The sequence below is a fragment of the Procambarus clarkii genome, chromosome 23 (assembly GCF_040958095.1).
Source record: "Procambarus clarkii isolate CNS0578487 chromosome 23, FALCON_Pclarkii_2.0, whole genome shotgun sequence".
Taxonomy (NCBI): Eukaryota; Metazoa; Arthropoda; class Malacostraca; order Decapoda; family Cambaridae; genus Procambarus; species Procambarus clarkii.
Window position 1 is genome coordinate 37,192,560 of NC_091172.1, and position 16,906 is coordinate 37,209,465.

Genomic DNA, 16,906 nt, shown 5'->3' on the forward strand with positions numbered 1-16,906 from the left:
TATCCCCTTTGTTATGTCCATTCATCCACTTGCAAACCTCTATCATGTCACGCCTAACTCTTCGCCTTTCCAGTGAATGCAACTTAAGCTTTGTTAATCTTTCTTCATATGAAAGATTTCTAATTTGGGTAATTAACTTAGACATCCTACGCTGGACATGTTCAAGTGAATTTATATCCATTCTATAATACGGCGACCAAAACTGAACTGCATAATCTAAATGGGGCCTAACCAGAGCAAGATATAGCATAAGAACCACACCAGGTGTCTTGTTACTAACGCTTCGATTAATAAATCCCAGTGTCATATTTGCCTTATTACGAACATTCATGCATTGATTCATTTGTTTTAAATTCTTACTAATCATAACTGCCAGATCCCTTTCGCAATCCGAATTCGCAATCTCAACACCATCTAGCTCGTATCTTGTAACTCTATCATCATTACCTAGCCTCAGAACTTTACATTTATCAGCATTAAACTGCATCTGCCAATCCTTTGACCATTTCAAAATCCTATTTAGATCAACTTGAAGTGGTAGTGAGTCTTCTTCCGAATTAATTTCCCCATTGATTTTTGTATCATCGGCAAATTTGCAATTGTTGCTACTCAAACCTGAATCTAAATCATTTATATAAATTATAAACAACAGAGATCCCAGGACAGCCTTGAGGCACTCCACTTTTTTGGAGTGGAGTGAGAGAGAGAGAGAGAGAGAGAGAGAGAGAGAGAGAGAGAGAGAGAGAGAGAGAGAGAGAGAGAGAGAGAGAGAGAGAGAGAGAGAGAGAGAGAGAGAGAGAGAGAGAGAGAGAGAGAGAAAGTGAGAGAGAGAGAGAGAGAGAGATAGAGAGAGAGAGAGAGAGAGAGAGAGAGAGAGAGAGAGAGAGAGAGAGAGAGAGAGAGAGAGGAGAGAGAGAGAGAGAGAGAGAGGGAGAGGGAGAGGGAGAGGGAGAGAGAGAGAGGGAGAGAGAGAGAGAGAGAGAGAGAGAGAGAGAGAGAGAGAGAGAGAGAGAGAGAGAGAGAGAGAGAGAGAGAGATAGAGAGAGGGAGGGTGTAACAAGCTAGGTTTGTTGTAAGAAGGTTCCAGAAGGTTCCAGAAGTCTCGTGTAGAGACCTGACCCCAGCAACGCGCATCCCCCAGGGAATTCGCAATGAAAATAATTGACGCCTTTGTTCATAGTTTCGTATAATGAATCATCCTATAGTATTCACTTATTTAGAGAAATTAGCCTTCATTCATTTTGCATTCAAATTGTATTGTATAGTATTACTGTTTATAATATCAAGAGTATTCTAATTATTGAGTTAAGTCACCATCAGTGACGTCACGAGCCAGCACTACTCTTTATTGCGGAGTGACCTGGCGGTCATAGGTCACAAGGTTCCATGTCCTCTATTTCTCAAAGGTCAAAGAGCAATTTTGTAATTGGAAATAGCTCTTCCTTAAAATGCTTGGGTAATTTAACTTCAGTTAAAATAATTCAACCAATCTGGATCATTCAGTGCAAACAGAGGTTAATTGTTAAACTTAAGCCTTGCTAGTAACTTGGTAAAACTTAGACTATGCAGAAGGATACAATCAATGCTCTCGTCTGGGTAGGACCAGACGAGCATGGGTAGGACAGTGTGTTTTGAGAAACAACTCGGGCAGGTGGCCTTCCATCTTCGGCCTCCAGACCAGCTGGTCGTCTATAGAAGGTAAAAGTTTGCTCAGAGTTTTGTAGTATAGGGATAGTCAATTCGTTGCCTGACTGGGAGTGCTCCAATTATTTAGATTTTGCTTAATTCTGAATAAATTAATTAGCTAGTAATTTGTCTTTTTATTAGTTTCCATGTGTGTGTTATATTTATGTGAATTGGTCCTTGTCACGTGGTCCCCACGAGGCCGAGTTGAATTGGGCGCCGATTCTAACACCAAATCGAAATTCATCATTACCGTTGATTTTTAATTAATTCCACACTTAAGATCCAAAGTCATATGTTCCTAGTGGGGATCAAGCCCCAAGGTTGATTGGTTAGCATGATCGATCCAGACCTCGATCATTGCCCAGTGTAACTGGTCTGGTGGTGGCGGCGGAATGGCGACCCTTGGGTTTTGCTAGAAGCCTAGTCCACATCATACGGGTTGTAGAATCTCAAGCCGGTAAATCGTCTTGAAACCACGTGGCGTGGGGTCGGCTCAAGTGAAAGTTTTGGGGTCTCTTGGTAGAGAACAAAAGTAAGATACGGGTAGAGGGAGAGAAAAGGGGGTAAAGATTATTCAGAACCCCCCCCCCCATCTTACAAGGGAGAAAGAGAGAGGGAGAGGGTGTTACGAACCAAAATTCCTCGCCCAAGCATGAAGCCGTGATGTCCACACCATGTGTGAGTCCCCTCCCAAAAATCCCACAACATGGACAACGCCATCTAGAGATGCCGGGAGATGCCGGCAATAAGTGCTGGATTCCTGTCCTAATCGGCACCTCTGGTGAGGTGGTGCTTAGACAGTGAACGCCATCTATGGAACGAAGAGATGGACGTTTGTGTCTAAGCTAGTAAGTGATGTTTCCTAGTGATCCCATGTAGTGTCCCCAGTACTGATGACGTGTCTGCTTTCAGAGTCATCCTAGGACGGCTGTGAGGTACGTTGAATCAGTCTACCCAAGGTAGCCAAGGTCTCTTCACTAGTCTGCTTTGTAGAAGCTGTAAGCCACCCCCGGACGACCTCTGCTGAGTGTGTGATTGCCTGCCTGAGTAGTGGCATTAACGGGATTCGCCGTATCCGGGGCTGGTTGGTGGAAGAGACAACCCACTGTGGTGCCAACCGAGGAGAGTGACCAGCGAGTCACACGAGGCTTAGGGCTAGGGCTCGCAACCCTAGTATTAGTCGTGGAGTGGCCTAACAGCGAGGCTGACTAGTACCTGCCAGCTACAGGCTGGACTGTGGTTGTAGGCCATCACGACGAGGCACCCAGTGGGATTGTAATTTGGCTGGCCTGTGGCCAGGGTAGATTCATCGTGGGTTCTGGGCCACGGAAGAGGAAACCAGGAAAGGCTACGCAGAGTGAGCGTCGCCAAGTGATCAGTGTCTTCAGAGGAAGACGAAGATGTATATACTGTGTAGTAATAATTCCCTTTTGTGGTTTTAATTTACATACGGAGGTGGGAAAGGAATATATATATAAATTAGTATACTTGTGTATTTAATGTACCTCCCCCGTTGATTTTACTTGCATTACGGAGCTCACCCCTTGAAAGCCTCTACTAACTTGGGGCCGGATACCCAAAAAACTAATACCATCAGAAAAGAACCCGGTTGCGTCCCAGTAGGGCCGTAACATTATTGGCATCCCCAGCGGGATCCGACCCCTTGTCAAGTATGTTTGACAGGGGTGGTGACGTAGTGCAATCCCCTGTGAATAATTCCCCTGTTTGTAATTATTAGGACGTTATACGTCCTGTTCAGTGTAGCGTGATCACGTGCAGTATTGGCGAGTGCGGTGCTCGGTGTGATTAAGTGCAATATTGGCGAAGTACAGTGCTCGGTGTGTTAAGTGCTCAAGTGAAGCGGTGTGTTAAGTGTTCGTGCACCACTTAAGTGACAATGGCGGAGAAAGTGACTATTGAGGATCTGGACGATGTTCAGGACTTTCTGAACAACGAGGACTGTCTTGCCAGATTGAAATATCTGGGAAAGCAAGAACTTGTGCTAGTGAGTGCCTATCTGGAGATCAAAATATGTGAAAGTGATTCCCGTGTTGAGATCTTGTGAAAGGTTCACAAACATTTGAAGGCCGGGGAGAAGCAGGAAAGGGAGGCACAGAGTACAAAGGAAAGTGAAGTGGTAGTTGCCACTGAAAAGGAAGATAAAGGTAGTGACGGTGAAAGTGATGCAGGTGAACTGAATATAAGTTTTCTAACTGTCAGAATGCGTGCCTTAGAAATAAATAGTGAGATAGAGTGGAAGAAGTTAGAAATAGAACGGGAAATTAAAGAAAAGGAAATGGCAATGAAAGGAAAGGAAATAGAGAAAGAACGAGAAATAAAAGAAAAGGGAATGGAAATGAAACGTTTGGAATTACAAGAAAGGAAAGAAGAGCGAGAAAGAGAAGAAAGAAGAGAAAGAGAGAGAGAGAAGAACGAGAAAGGGAAGGAAAGGCAACACGAGTTAGAAGTGCTACGATTAGGTGGTCAGAGGAAAACAACGGAAACAAGTAGCTTCGATCCGGTAAGAAATATAAAGATGGTCCCAAAATTCAACGAAAAGGAAGTTTCGAAGTTCTTCGCTGCCTTCGAGAAGGTTGCTGCCTCTTTGGCTTGGCCAAAGGAGAATTGGGCCATCATGATACAGTCCGTCTTAACTGGGAAGGCCCAAATTGCCTACTCCACGTTGTCCCTTGATGACTCCAGTGATTACAACAAGGTGAAAAAGGTAGTGCTCATGGCTTACCAGTTGGTGCCTGAGGCTTATAGGCAGAAGTTCAGGAACCTGAAGAAGACCTCGGAGCACACGTTCACCGAGTTTGCGACCATCAAGGAACGGCTTTTTCAGGAGTGATGTGCTTCTCGGAAGGTGAAGACGAAAGAAGACCTCGAGCAGCTCATACTGTTAGAGGATTTCAAAGACTGCCTATTAGGGGATCTGAAGACATACTTAGAGGAACAACAGATGGAGACCTTAAGTGCAGCAGCCACTATGGCTGAAGAATACGTCTTGACGCATAGGCCTTCTGTTAGGTATGTCCCAAAGACCTACTCAAGATATTCGGCCAAACATAAACCTGAGGATAAGACCTCGTAGTGCCGCCAAGTCAACTTCAGATAGTCCTAGGAGGTTTAGTCCAAATTAAGGACATAATGTGTTGGACCTGTGGAAAGAAAGGGCACATCGCTGCTAGGTGTCGTAGCAGAGCGGGTAACAATCCACGTAGGGAAGTTATGCTGGTATGTAGTATAGTACCACCGATGGCCACCCTAGAGAAGAGGAAAGAGTTGTTCGCCTCATATACTCCACAAGGGTATGTATCAAGTGACCACTTTGGTAAGCCCGCGGTAGTACTCAGAGACAGTGGAGCTGCCCAGTCTCTGATTTTGGAAAAGTCATTACCTGAAGGTGTATCAGCGAATGGGACACAGAAGGTAATCCTAGGTGGTTTTCCTTCCACATTGTATACGTTGCCCTTTTGATAAAGGTGCATTTAGAGTCCCAACACTTCAAAGGCGAGTGTAAGTTAGCTGTGGTGGACAGTCTTCCCATAGAAGGAATTGACGTTATTTTGGCCAATGACTTAGCCCTAGGTTTGTTACCTAACCATACCCTGGTCATGGAAGATCCAGTGTGTGAAGAGACAAGTCCAATTGCGGTAGTGCAAACAAGGTCTCAGGCTCAATTCCAGGTACCATCAGATTTAAATGCTTTGTTTGACTCTCCTCCTATCCCACAGGTTACGAGTAGCCATTCACCTGACCCGCCAGTCCCGATGCCAGTTCCTGAATGCTGGACTTGAGCCAGTCTGCTAGAAGTGCAAAGGAAGGACCCTCAAGTACAAAAGTTGGCTAATACCATAGAGTCTCCTACGAAAGGAGGTGATCTGTACATCTGGTCGAATGAAGTACTATGTCGCAGGTGTCCACCGAAATACCCCCAGTCAACTGAGGTTGGTAAGCGGATAGTCGTCCCAGCCGTGTTCCAATCTAAGCTGTTAGAAACGGCTCATGCCAATAGATTTGCTGGACATGGTGGGGTTTCGAAAACCTTTCATCAACTAGCTAAGTGTTTCTACTGGCCGCACATGAAGAAGGACGTACGTCGCTTCTACAAAACCTGCCACGCCTGCCAGATGGCAGGGAAAGCAAACCAGCCTGTACCTAAAGCTCCTTTATGCCCTATCCCATCCATGGGTGAGCCCTTCGAGCACCTCATTCTGGATATAGTTGGCCCGCACCCCTTCTACCTCAGGGGTGCAGTATTTGCTCACTATATTAGATCGGGTTAGTAGGTACCCAGAAGCGATCCCTCTTAAGACCATCACAGCTAAGGTCTTGGTGAAACATCTACTCTGGTTCGTCTCGCGATATGGTCTCCCTAAGACCATTCAGACGGATCAGGGATCGAACTTTATGTCCCGTTTGTTTGGCCAATAGATCGCCGACTTGGGAATCCAGCAGACAACCTCCAGCGCCTACCACCCCGAGTCGCAAGGAGCTTTGGAGCATTTCCACCAGACGCTGCAGGGCATGCTTAGGAAGTTTTGCTATGACCGACAGAGTAAGTGGGTTGAAGACCTACCCTACCTCCTATTTGTGGTAAGATCAGTGCCTAATGAATCACTAGGAATCTCCCCATTCGAAATTATTTATGGTCACTTTGTGAGAAGTCCCTTAGAAGTGGCACGAGACCATTGGCTGGACGAGGAGACCGACGTAGACGTTGTGGACTGGCTATCTACAAATAAAGGCAGGTTGTTCTCTGCTTGAGAGATGGCAAAGAAAACCTTAGAGAACACTCAGAAGACCAACAAGAGCAGGTACGATAAGAGGACCAAACAAAGGGATTTCCTGGTAGGGGATCTAGTTTTCGTATGTACTCCTACAGTGACCAGAAGTTTGAGTGCTAAATTTGTAGGTCCTTACCAGGTGTTAAGAAAGGTTACTAGTCACAATTACCTTCTTAACACTCCAGACCGCAAAAAGAAGGAAACTTTAGTTCATGTTAACATGATTAAAAAATATGAGGGCCAAGATACACTCCCAATAACCATGGTGACAACTAAAGATGACATTGAGGAGGATGAGAATGTACTAATTCCGATATTCTGTGTAATTTGCAGGCAAAATTGACGCATGTGAACGGAGGAGATCAACCATCAATGCTGAAAATGATCCGGAGATACAAGACAATCTTCAGAGATGTTCCAGGACTAACATCTGTCCTACAGCATGACGTTGTACTGGAGGAAGGAATCCAGCCTATAAAGCAACACCCCTACCGACTCAATCCCCTAAAGAAAAAGGTGGTGGAAGATGAGGTGGAGTACATGTTGAAACACCATCTGATAGCCCCAAGCACAAGCCCATGGTCATCCCCGATACTACTAGTGCCCAAACCTGGTAAGATATACCGTTTCTGTATTGATTATCGCCAGGTGAATAAGGTCACAGTAGCTGATACCTATCTTCTCCCCAGAGTAGAGGAATGTCTCGATGCCATAGGCAAAGCTAGCTACCTGACGAAATTTGACCTATTTAAGGGCTATTGACAAGTTCCCCTCACGGAGAGGGCCAAACCCATCTCTGCGTTCGTGACTCCCGACGGCCTGTTTGAGAGATGTCAGGTGATGCCGTTTGGGATGAAAAACGCAGCATCCACCTTCCAGAAGCTGATGGGTATTGTGCTGCGTGACGTAGAAAACACCTTGGTCTACATCGATGATGTATTAATATATGATGTTAATTGGCAGGACCATCTACGTCACATAGAGAACTTCTTCGAGGCCATGCTCCAGTCAGGGTTGGTAGTCAACCTGCACAAATCTGAGTTTGCCAAAACCTCTGTCATCTTTTTAGGTCATAAGGTAGGAGGAGGATGGATTGCGCCAAAGGCCAACAAGATAGAGGCAATAGTCCAGTACCCTACACCAGCCACCAGGAAGGACATCTTGCGTTTCCTTGGTATGGCTGGTTTCTACCATAAGATTGTCCGTAACTTTTCATCCATAGTCCCCCCTTCCTGACAAATCGTTTGAGGAAGGGTGTGAAGCTGTCATGGGATGAACATTGCCAGGAAGCCTTTGAGAGCCTCAAGGCGATTCTAATCTCTTCTCCAATCCTCAGGTCCCCGAGTTTTGAGGATAGATTTATCCTAACAATCGACGCTTCCGACTATGGCCTGGGGTCCATATTATCTCAGAAGGATGAAAAAGGGGTGGAACATCCTGTAGCCTACCATTCTAAGAAGTTTACCCCCAGTCAGCTCAACTATTGCGTCATAGAGAAAGAGACGTTTGCTTTAATCAGTTCAGTCCAACACTTTGAAGTGTATCTAACTAGTAATAGTCATCCTATCCTAGTACGAACTGACCACAACCCTCTAAAGTTTCTCGCCCAGTTTAAACAGAAGAATCTTCGACTCACCAGATGGAGTCTATATCTGCAACTATATCCCCTCCAGATTGAGCACATCAAAGGAGTGATAACGTTGTAGCTGATGCATTGTCACGCATCTGAACAACTGATTAATTTGGTTTGTTTCCTTTATTGTTTTTAGAAACCCAAACCAAATTCTTTTGGTGGGAAAGGCTACCCAGAGTGAGTGTCGCCAAGTGATCAGTGCCTTCAGAGGAAAACGAAGATGTATATACTGTCTAGTAATAATTCCCTTTTGTGACTTTAATTTACATATGGTCGTGGGAAAGGAATATATATATATATATATATATATATATATATATATATATATATATATATATATATATATAAATTAGTATACTTGTGTATTTAATGTACCTCCTCCGTTGATTTTACTTGCGTTACGGAGCTCACCCCTTGAAAGCCTCTACTAACTTGGGGCCGGATACCCCAAAAAACTAATACCATCAGAAAAGAACCCGGTTGCGTCCCAGTAGGGCCGTAACAGAGGGAGAGGGAGGGAGGGAGAGAGAGAGAGAGAGAGAGAGAGAGAGAGAGAGAGAGAGAGAGAGAGAGAGAGAGAGAGAGAGAGAGAGAGAGAGAGAGAGAGAGAGAGAGAGAGAGAGAGAGAGAGAGAGAGAGAGAGAGAGAGACCTGGACAATGCTGGGAACCCCTTTCCAATACTATCCTATAAAAAAGAATGTCTGTCTGTTTCTCTTGCTTGCCTTTCAAAATTTATCTCCAGACTTTGCAGGGGGGTAAGGGACAGACATAGGCTGGTCGGGGAACCTTGCCTTATTATGATTTCGGGGTTCAGTGTCCCTGCGGCCCGGACCCCGACCAGGCCTCCTCAGGCTTAAATTAAATTCGTTAAGAAATATTAGCATTTCTAAACACCCCCTTGGTCATAGGTATTGAGACTTGCGAGGAGACAAGTGTGAAATATTGCGTGTGACTAATGTGAAGTTGTTACTGAAAAAAACATGGAAATAGGAAGATTAGAGAAAGAAAAGCAAAGCCTCTGAATCTGATATATTTCTTCAGTGGATCTTTTGAGGGGAAGCAGGTAGGTAGGTCGATGAGATAGCTCGAGGGAGAGATAGCTAGATATTGATAGAAATAGAGATAAAGATAATTACAGGTTGGTAGAAATAATGATAATTACAGGTAGGTAGTGATAAAGGTAAGTACAGATAGGTAGAGATAAAGATAGGTAAAGATCTTAAGAGATAGAGATTTGGTAGAGACGGAGATAGATCTAGAGATAGAAAGGGGAGACAAACATAGAGATCCAGGCATCCTCGGGTACTACCATAGTATATATAACAAAAATAAAAATAAATTGGAGAAGAAAAACGAGTGTTATCTGGACTTTCATCCCTGGGAGACTAGATAGCGCACAAGTACTGCACAAGCAGAGGAAGGTCAGGATAGCAGTGCAGATACTTCACAAGCAGAGGAAGGTAAGGGATCAGAGGATACTGTACAACAAGCCAGGGGGCCAGATTCACGAAGCAGTTACGCAAACACTTACGAACCTGTACATCTTTTTACAATCTTTGGCGGCCTTGTTTACAATTATTAAACATTTAATGAGCTCCGAAGCACCAGGCGGCTGTTTATAACAATAACGACAGTTGATTGGGAAGTTTTCATGCTTGTAAACTGTTTAATAAATGTAACCAAAGCCGTCAAAGATTGAGGAAAGATGTACACGTTCGTAAGTACTTGCGTAACTGCTTCGTGAATCTGGCCCCAGGTTTTTGAGGCAAGAAGGACTCGAACAACAAACACCTCATGCACAAGTAAAAATGATCACGGGAAAACAGGAACCAATATTTCGAAGGGGAAACCAAGGCATTCTTGCAGAGATGAGTACTGAGTAGCATTAAGGTTATGTTCGCCAATGAAGATGCAATTACAAATAAAGGTGTAGGGTTGGAGGTATAGAAGGCTGAATAACACCCACACATTATATAGCAATAACTGAAACGAAACTAAAGAGTGTTATAAAAATATTGCAATCTTCTCACAAGGATATCAAGTAATAAAATAAGACGGTGGTGTAGGTGGGGTAACCAACCACTACAATCTCCGAGGTGATTGTAGCCAGGGTAATGCTATAGTCACACTGGAGCTGTGAGGAAGTATAAGTATTAGAAGGAACAAGTAAGCAAGAGCACACACTAGCAATAGCAACAGTTGGTGACAAGAAGGTAGTAGTAGTAGTTGAAGCGAGGAGTTACAACCCATCGCTAAAAAATACAAGGCCTATAGAAAAATATGACAGATGCAATGAAACTTGCCTAAAGGTAATGTAAAAAGCACCAATGGTGGCAAGGGGGATCCAGGGCTAAGAATCTTATAGTTGCGAAGTTCAAATACAGAGAAATAGACTGAATAAAAAAGGACCCCCCCCCCTCCACAAGGGGCATGAAAATGGAGAACAAAACTGGTAGATACGGGACAACACTTCCTGAAGCAACATATTACAGAAGCAACGAGTCAGGGATCTACCAGCAACACTAGACATGGTATTTACCCAAACTGTCCCAGATATTAAGATAATAGTGTACGAGATGCCCTCTACTGCCAGTGACGACTGCACTATCATGCTAGAGAACATAATGAAACTAAAGGAATATGATTAACCAAGGAACACATTGACGAAGAAGATATATTAGAGACGTTGGGATTTACGTGAAAGTGAGGGACTATCTTAGTGAAGTCCAGTGGGGAAGGGAAATCAACAATAGGATTATGGAATTAATTTATCAGAAATGTTCATATGTAATGGAGAAGTTCATCCCATTCAATAGGGAGATGGACGAGAAAAGAGAAGTATACTCCTGGTTCAATAGGGAATGTAGAGAAGCAAAGGAAAGGACCAGGAAAGTACAGAAACTGAGAAGCAATTTAAAAACGACAATACAGCAAAGGTTAAGGCCCATCTAAAGCTGTTCTATAGCCAGATAAAGAGGAAATCATAAGGAATTGACATGTGATGAGGTTGGAGAGACATGGTAGAATGCTCACGGAAAATGACAAGGAGGTCTGTGAAACACTCAACAATAGATTTTAGGAGTCTTTAAGAACGAGCAAGTGTGGCGACCAGGCTAACGAGATGAAATACTAAGGTATCACTGGACGAAAAATGAGTCAACGTTGAGAACATTAGTAAACACCAGGATGAATTAGACACAACAACATCAATAGAACCAGGCCAATTATCACCATGGCGGTTGCAAGAGGCTGCAGAAGTACAATGTCACTCGTTGACTACAATTTTCAATAAAACATTTGAGACTGGAAAACTTCCAGAATTCTAGACAAAAGGCAAACATAGTTTTTGTATTCAAATGTGTGAAGACAGAAGAACCTAAATTACTCTCCAATGTCGCTGACAATATTCTGTGTAAAGTGCTGGAAAAAAGTAATCAGGTTGAGAATAAGTAAACATGTGCAGAGGATAAACGTTGTAGCGAAGATGCAACATGGATTGAAACAGAGAAAAGACGTGCCTAACAAACTTGATAGAGTTCTATGAAAAGGTTATTAAAATAAATAATGAAAAGAAAGGCTGGGAAGGGAATATTTGTCGAGATGGTTAAAAATCTTTAAGTGCAGTTGCTAATGAAAGGCTGGCATACAAGATGAAGAAGGAAGCTGTGATAAATGAAGAAACAGCTCTGGATAAAGTACTACCTGAATGACAGAAAACAGAGTCAGAGACGAGGGTTCGAGTTGGAAGGAGGTAACAAGTGGAATTCCCCCAAGGATCCTCGGACCTCCCTGCTGTTAACAATTGTTGTGAATGACCAACCTGATGGAGTAAGTTTGACATGTCAATGTTCCCAAAAGGCTGACGCAAATAAAGAAAGTAAACACCGAAGGTGACTGTAGAAATTTGCAGGATGACATTGACAAACCCCAGAAATGGCAAACATGTGGTTGCTAGAATTCAATATTAATAAATGTAACTTAATGGAGATGGCAAAATGAGAAAGGAGTCTAGAAGGTATCTACACCATAAATGAAAAAACCTACATGAGTGGGAAAGAAAAAAGGAGTTTGGAGAAGATATAATTCAAACACTGTCTCGACCAGAGGCACACATTATCAGGGTAACAAATTATGGGATGCTGCTAAACATTATAATGATATTAAGAAACATTAATCAAGGCTGGTTATTAAACCAAATCTGGAATAAGCAGCACCAGCCTGGAGTCTGCACCTCGTGAAACAAAACCAGAATTTACAAAGTACAAAGTTTTGCAACAGGATTAGTACCTGAGCTAAGAGAGATAAGCTCTTTAATTATTTTTAATTCACTGTGTTGGGGGACAGGAAGCCAGAGTGTATTCATTCAGAGGTTCCCCCCCCAGGGTAGAATTATTGACCCCGCGCAGGATGCAACCCCACAACAAGCTGACTAACTCTTGATTACTTACTTGCTGCTAAGTAAACAGACAATTAGGTGAAAGGAAACGTGCCCAACCATTTGTGTATCGCCCTGGATTCGAACCCGGAATTCTTGATTGTGCGTCGAGAACGAACCCGAGTGTACTACCGGGAACCTGTCTATGAAGACAGGTTCAGGAAATTAGATTTCAAATCCCCGGATGAGAGAAGAGAGAGGGTGGTTATGATCGTAACATACAAAATACGGAGAAAAATTGATAACGTGGACAAGGACAGCCTTTTTAAAGGGAGAAGAAGCAGGACAAGAAGATATAGGTAGAAGTTTAAAACGCAAATGAGTCGAAGAGACGTACGAAAAATCTGGTACCCTATACAGATGGTCAACAAGTGGAATGATTTGGAAGAGGAAGTTGTAGAAACCCCTTCCCTCCAGCCACAACTTTAACGTTAGATTCCATTTAGAATTCGAAAATCAGAATAGATAAATTATAGATCAACAGGTACAACAATGTTAATTAAAGGGGATGAAGAACTAGACCTCACTTCCCCGTAGTCAGTGATAGGTAAGTACTGATAGGTAAATACACCTTATAGCACTCACACAAGCCACAATGAGCAAAGAAGTCCAAGATAACCTTTATGTAAACTTTACTTCACATAAACTAAGCGAATACTCCATAACAACACAGAACCACACACTGCCAGAGTAGTTAGTAAATAATGCACTGTAACACCATAAGACTGTTTAGTTGGATTTAGTTAATACATGCATAGTACATGAGCCAGTCAGACAGGATTTTGAGAGGCGTCAGGGTGTCTGAGCCATACTCACACCTCTAGAGTGTTAATGACGACAAACTGACCAGTGGTCAGGTCGTGTGACTTTACCTTGCTTCTGCTAAACTAATAATTGCAGCCAGGTAGCCGGGTGTGTATTTCAAACAAGCCGCCCGTTAAGGCGTGGCTTGGTAGATGGTCTGGGGCTATCTATTTAGTTGGTGGAGTTAGCTCCCAGATTCCCAATAAATACCCAGGGAACTGTATATTCGAGAGCCTAGCACAGCATCAACAGAAAACAGAACAGACTGGGGGTGGACAACTGAACATCAGCCAGTCTAGGCTGTCAGGCTGGGTGGGGACTCTGCCTCCACCCCATCTCTACCCAGATTAGGCTCAGACTCTTGATGAGTTGAACCTTAGGGTGACTTATTTCGTGTTTCCCAAACTTTAAGGTGTTGTGTGATTAGCAGGGGCAGAGAGTCATAGTGCCCTCAAGGTCTTGTGTGGTGACTCACATTGGTTATTAATCTGGACAGTGTCAACATTAAGGAAAATTGCTTGAATTATGAATCTTATCATGTTAAATATACTTGATTAACTTACTTTTTAATCTGACTTTAATTGTGTTCCCTAGATCTTGGATTTTCTGATATATTGCAAATTAAGCGTAGAACACTCATGAGTTTATTGCCTTAAGGAATCTTGCATGGAACAAGATACATGATTCCAGTTTATACATGCTAAAGTAACATTGATAACAGCTTAAAGTACAGACGAGTTCCATTCCTTGTCTTGTATGTAATGAACTAGAATGGATGGTAGCAGCCCTTTCTACCTCTACGTCTATCTTTTCTACTTCACTTTCTACTATCTACCCTTATGCTTCTACCTTCTACTTTCAACTCTTCTCTAATTTCTACTTTTCCCAATGATCCCAATATCTTCCTCCCTCTAACTTTCCCTTTTACCTGACCACTCCTGCCTTACTCCCCCCTCTTATCACTCTTCCTGACCAACCCCGCTACTCCCTTACTACTTCCTCACTCCTCCCTCACCCTTTCTCTACCTCCCTCACCCTATACCTGATTGTTGTTTTTTTTATTGTTGCCGCCGAAGGCGGCTAGTTTATTGTGCATCCCATACTCATCCTGTGAGCGGTAGCGCAAAAGCATTACAAAGGGCACAAAAGGTCTTTATCAGACCTCATCTTAGATTATTACATAAACAATTTCATCTATCCTTCACACCTTATAGTTACAATGTCAGCTAGTTACAGAGAAAGTGCTATTTCAAGAGCTATATATTTACATTAAGTCATCATACATTAATGGTAGGTCTTATCGCTAATACATAATAGTTTGACCAATGGGGATATTACAGAGTCGTAGGGGTGCTTCTGTTTATTATTAGTCCTCACAATACACTACTTGTTTCTGAATCCTATATGTCGTTCATCTACTGGAAGCGAAATATGGATACAGTGCAAGGATTTCAGGTAATTTATCCATGGTAATAAGATAGGTTGCCATATCATACAGAGTGAGCTTAGATTTATCTCTAAATGGCTCAATTTCACTACAATCCAAGATATAGTGTTGGAGTGTGTGGCCCGGTCTTTGTCCACACACTTTACACTTTACTTCATCTAGATCCCTATACAAGCCGAACTGCCAGAGATACTTGTAGCCAAGTCTTATACGAGCTGTGACAACATCTGTTAGTCTACTGACTTTGTTACTTGCCCCATACACATGTTTTACTTCACACATTTCATAGTGATGAACTATGGACCTGCTAGTTTGCACAGTTCTACTTTCTTCAAATTCATCCAGGAGTTCTCGTCTAATGACACTTTTAAGGGACCTATTTGATAACTCAAGATTCAGTTCGATACTGTCTTTATTTACTGCAGCCTTAGCAAGGGCGTCAACTTTGTCATGTTCCTGCATGCCAATGATACCCTCACCAATTAAATCATTATTCTTTTCTTAGCATTTTCATTACACCCCTGTTCACCCTAGGAAGTGATGTGGTGGATGCTGACTCCATACATAGTTTCAAATATAGATATGGCATCTGGAGGTTATCTGGAGATGATTTCGGGGCTTTTAGTGTCCCCGCGGCCCGGTCCTCGACCAGGCCTCCACCCCCAGGAAGCAGCCTGTGACAACTGACTAACACCCAGGTACCTATTTTACTGCTAGGTAACAGGGGCATAGGGTGAAAGAAACTCTGCCCATTGTTTCTCGCCAGCGCCTGGGATCGAAGCCAGAACCACAGGATCACAAGTCCAGCGTGCTGTCCGCTCGGCCGACCGGCTCCCTTCCGGCATAGATGGAGAAGCTCAGGAATATGTACACCAATATATTGGCAGTTGAGAGGCGGGACCAAAGAGCCAGAGCTCAACCCCTGCAAGCATAACTAGGTGAGTACATGACAGTGTAGTCAACAATGAGTCAGGACAATGCAACTCACCTTTCCTAAAGAAGCCGTCTTTCTTCTTCTGAGCGCTCAAATAAATTTCAGGATTTTTAATGCTCCTATTTTTCATTGATGAGAAAGATGTGTGCTCGATCACCTAGAAAAAACAATGAATAAATTACTAAAAATAATCTTTACTTCTACAATAAAACTCAAATAATTTAACTATCATCATTATATCATGTTTAGACTGATATAATTATTGTTAAGATAAAGTGTTCCAAGACACCCTGAGAGCTAATCCTGCCTCATTGGTGCAATATATAGCATTCGTTATTATTAGTTAATAATAATGAATAATAATTAATAATGAATTAATACATTAGTACACCTGACTACCACTCTCCATCATTGGACCTCACCAACTTTCTCATTACCTGAACTTGACTAAGACTCAGGTAATGTCAACCTGAGTTGACCTTAGTACTTGATCACGAACTAACTTGACCCAGTCCCAGAACGTGGCTAGTTATCTCCATCCCATGAACTAACTCAACGTGGCTAGTAATCTCCACCCCATGAAGTACCTCAACGTGACTAGTAATCTCCACCCCATGAACTAACTCAACGTGGCTAGTAATCTCCACCCCATGAACAAACTCAACGTGACTAGTAATCTCCACCCCCATGAAGTAACTCAACGTGACTAGTAATCGCCACCCCATGAACTAACTCAACGTGGCTAGTAATCTCCACCCCATGAACAAACTCAACGTGGCTAGTAATCTCCACCCCATGAAGTAACTCAACGTGGCTAGTAATCTCCACCCCATGAAGTAACTCAGCGTGACTAGTAATCTCCACCCCATGAAGTAACTCAACGTGGCTAGTAATCTCCACCCCATGAACTAACTCAACGTGACTAGTAATCTCCACCCCATGAAGTAACTCAACGTGGCTAGTAATCTCCACCCCATGAAGTAACTCAACGTGACTAGTAATTTCCACCCCATGAACAAACTCAACGTGGCTAGTAATCTCCATCCCATGAAGTAACTCAACGTGACTAGTAATCTCCACCCCATGAAGTAACTCAACGTGACTAGTAATCTCCACCCTGTGAACTAACTCAACGTGGCTAGTAATCTCCATCCCATGAAGTAACTCAACGTGACT

General features: G+C 43.1%; 1 protein-coding gene across 1 annotated transcript in view; it reads right to left on the bottom strand.

Moving 5' to 3' along the window:
• LOC138367906 (sulfotransferase 1E1-like) overlaps positions 1 to 16,906 on the bottom strand; it is a 43,076-nt gene that overhangs the window by 14,511 nt on the left and 11,659 nt on the right. The window contains exon 2 of the mRNA XM_069330186.1: positions 15,785 to 15,887. Within this exon, the coding sequence (XP_069186287.1) occupies positions 15,785 to 15,887 (103 nt within the window). The remainder of the gene's footprint in view (positions 1 to 15,784; positions 15,888 to 16,906) is intronic.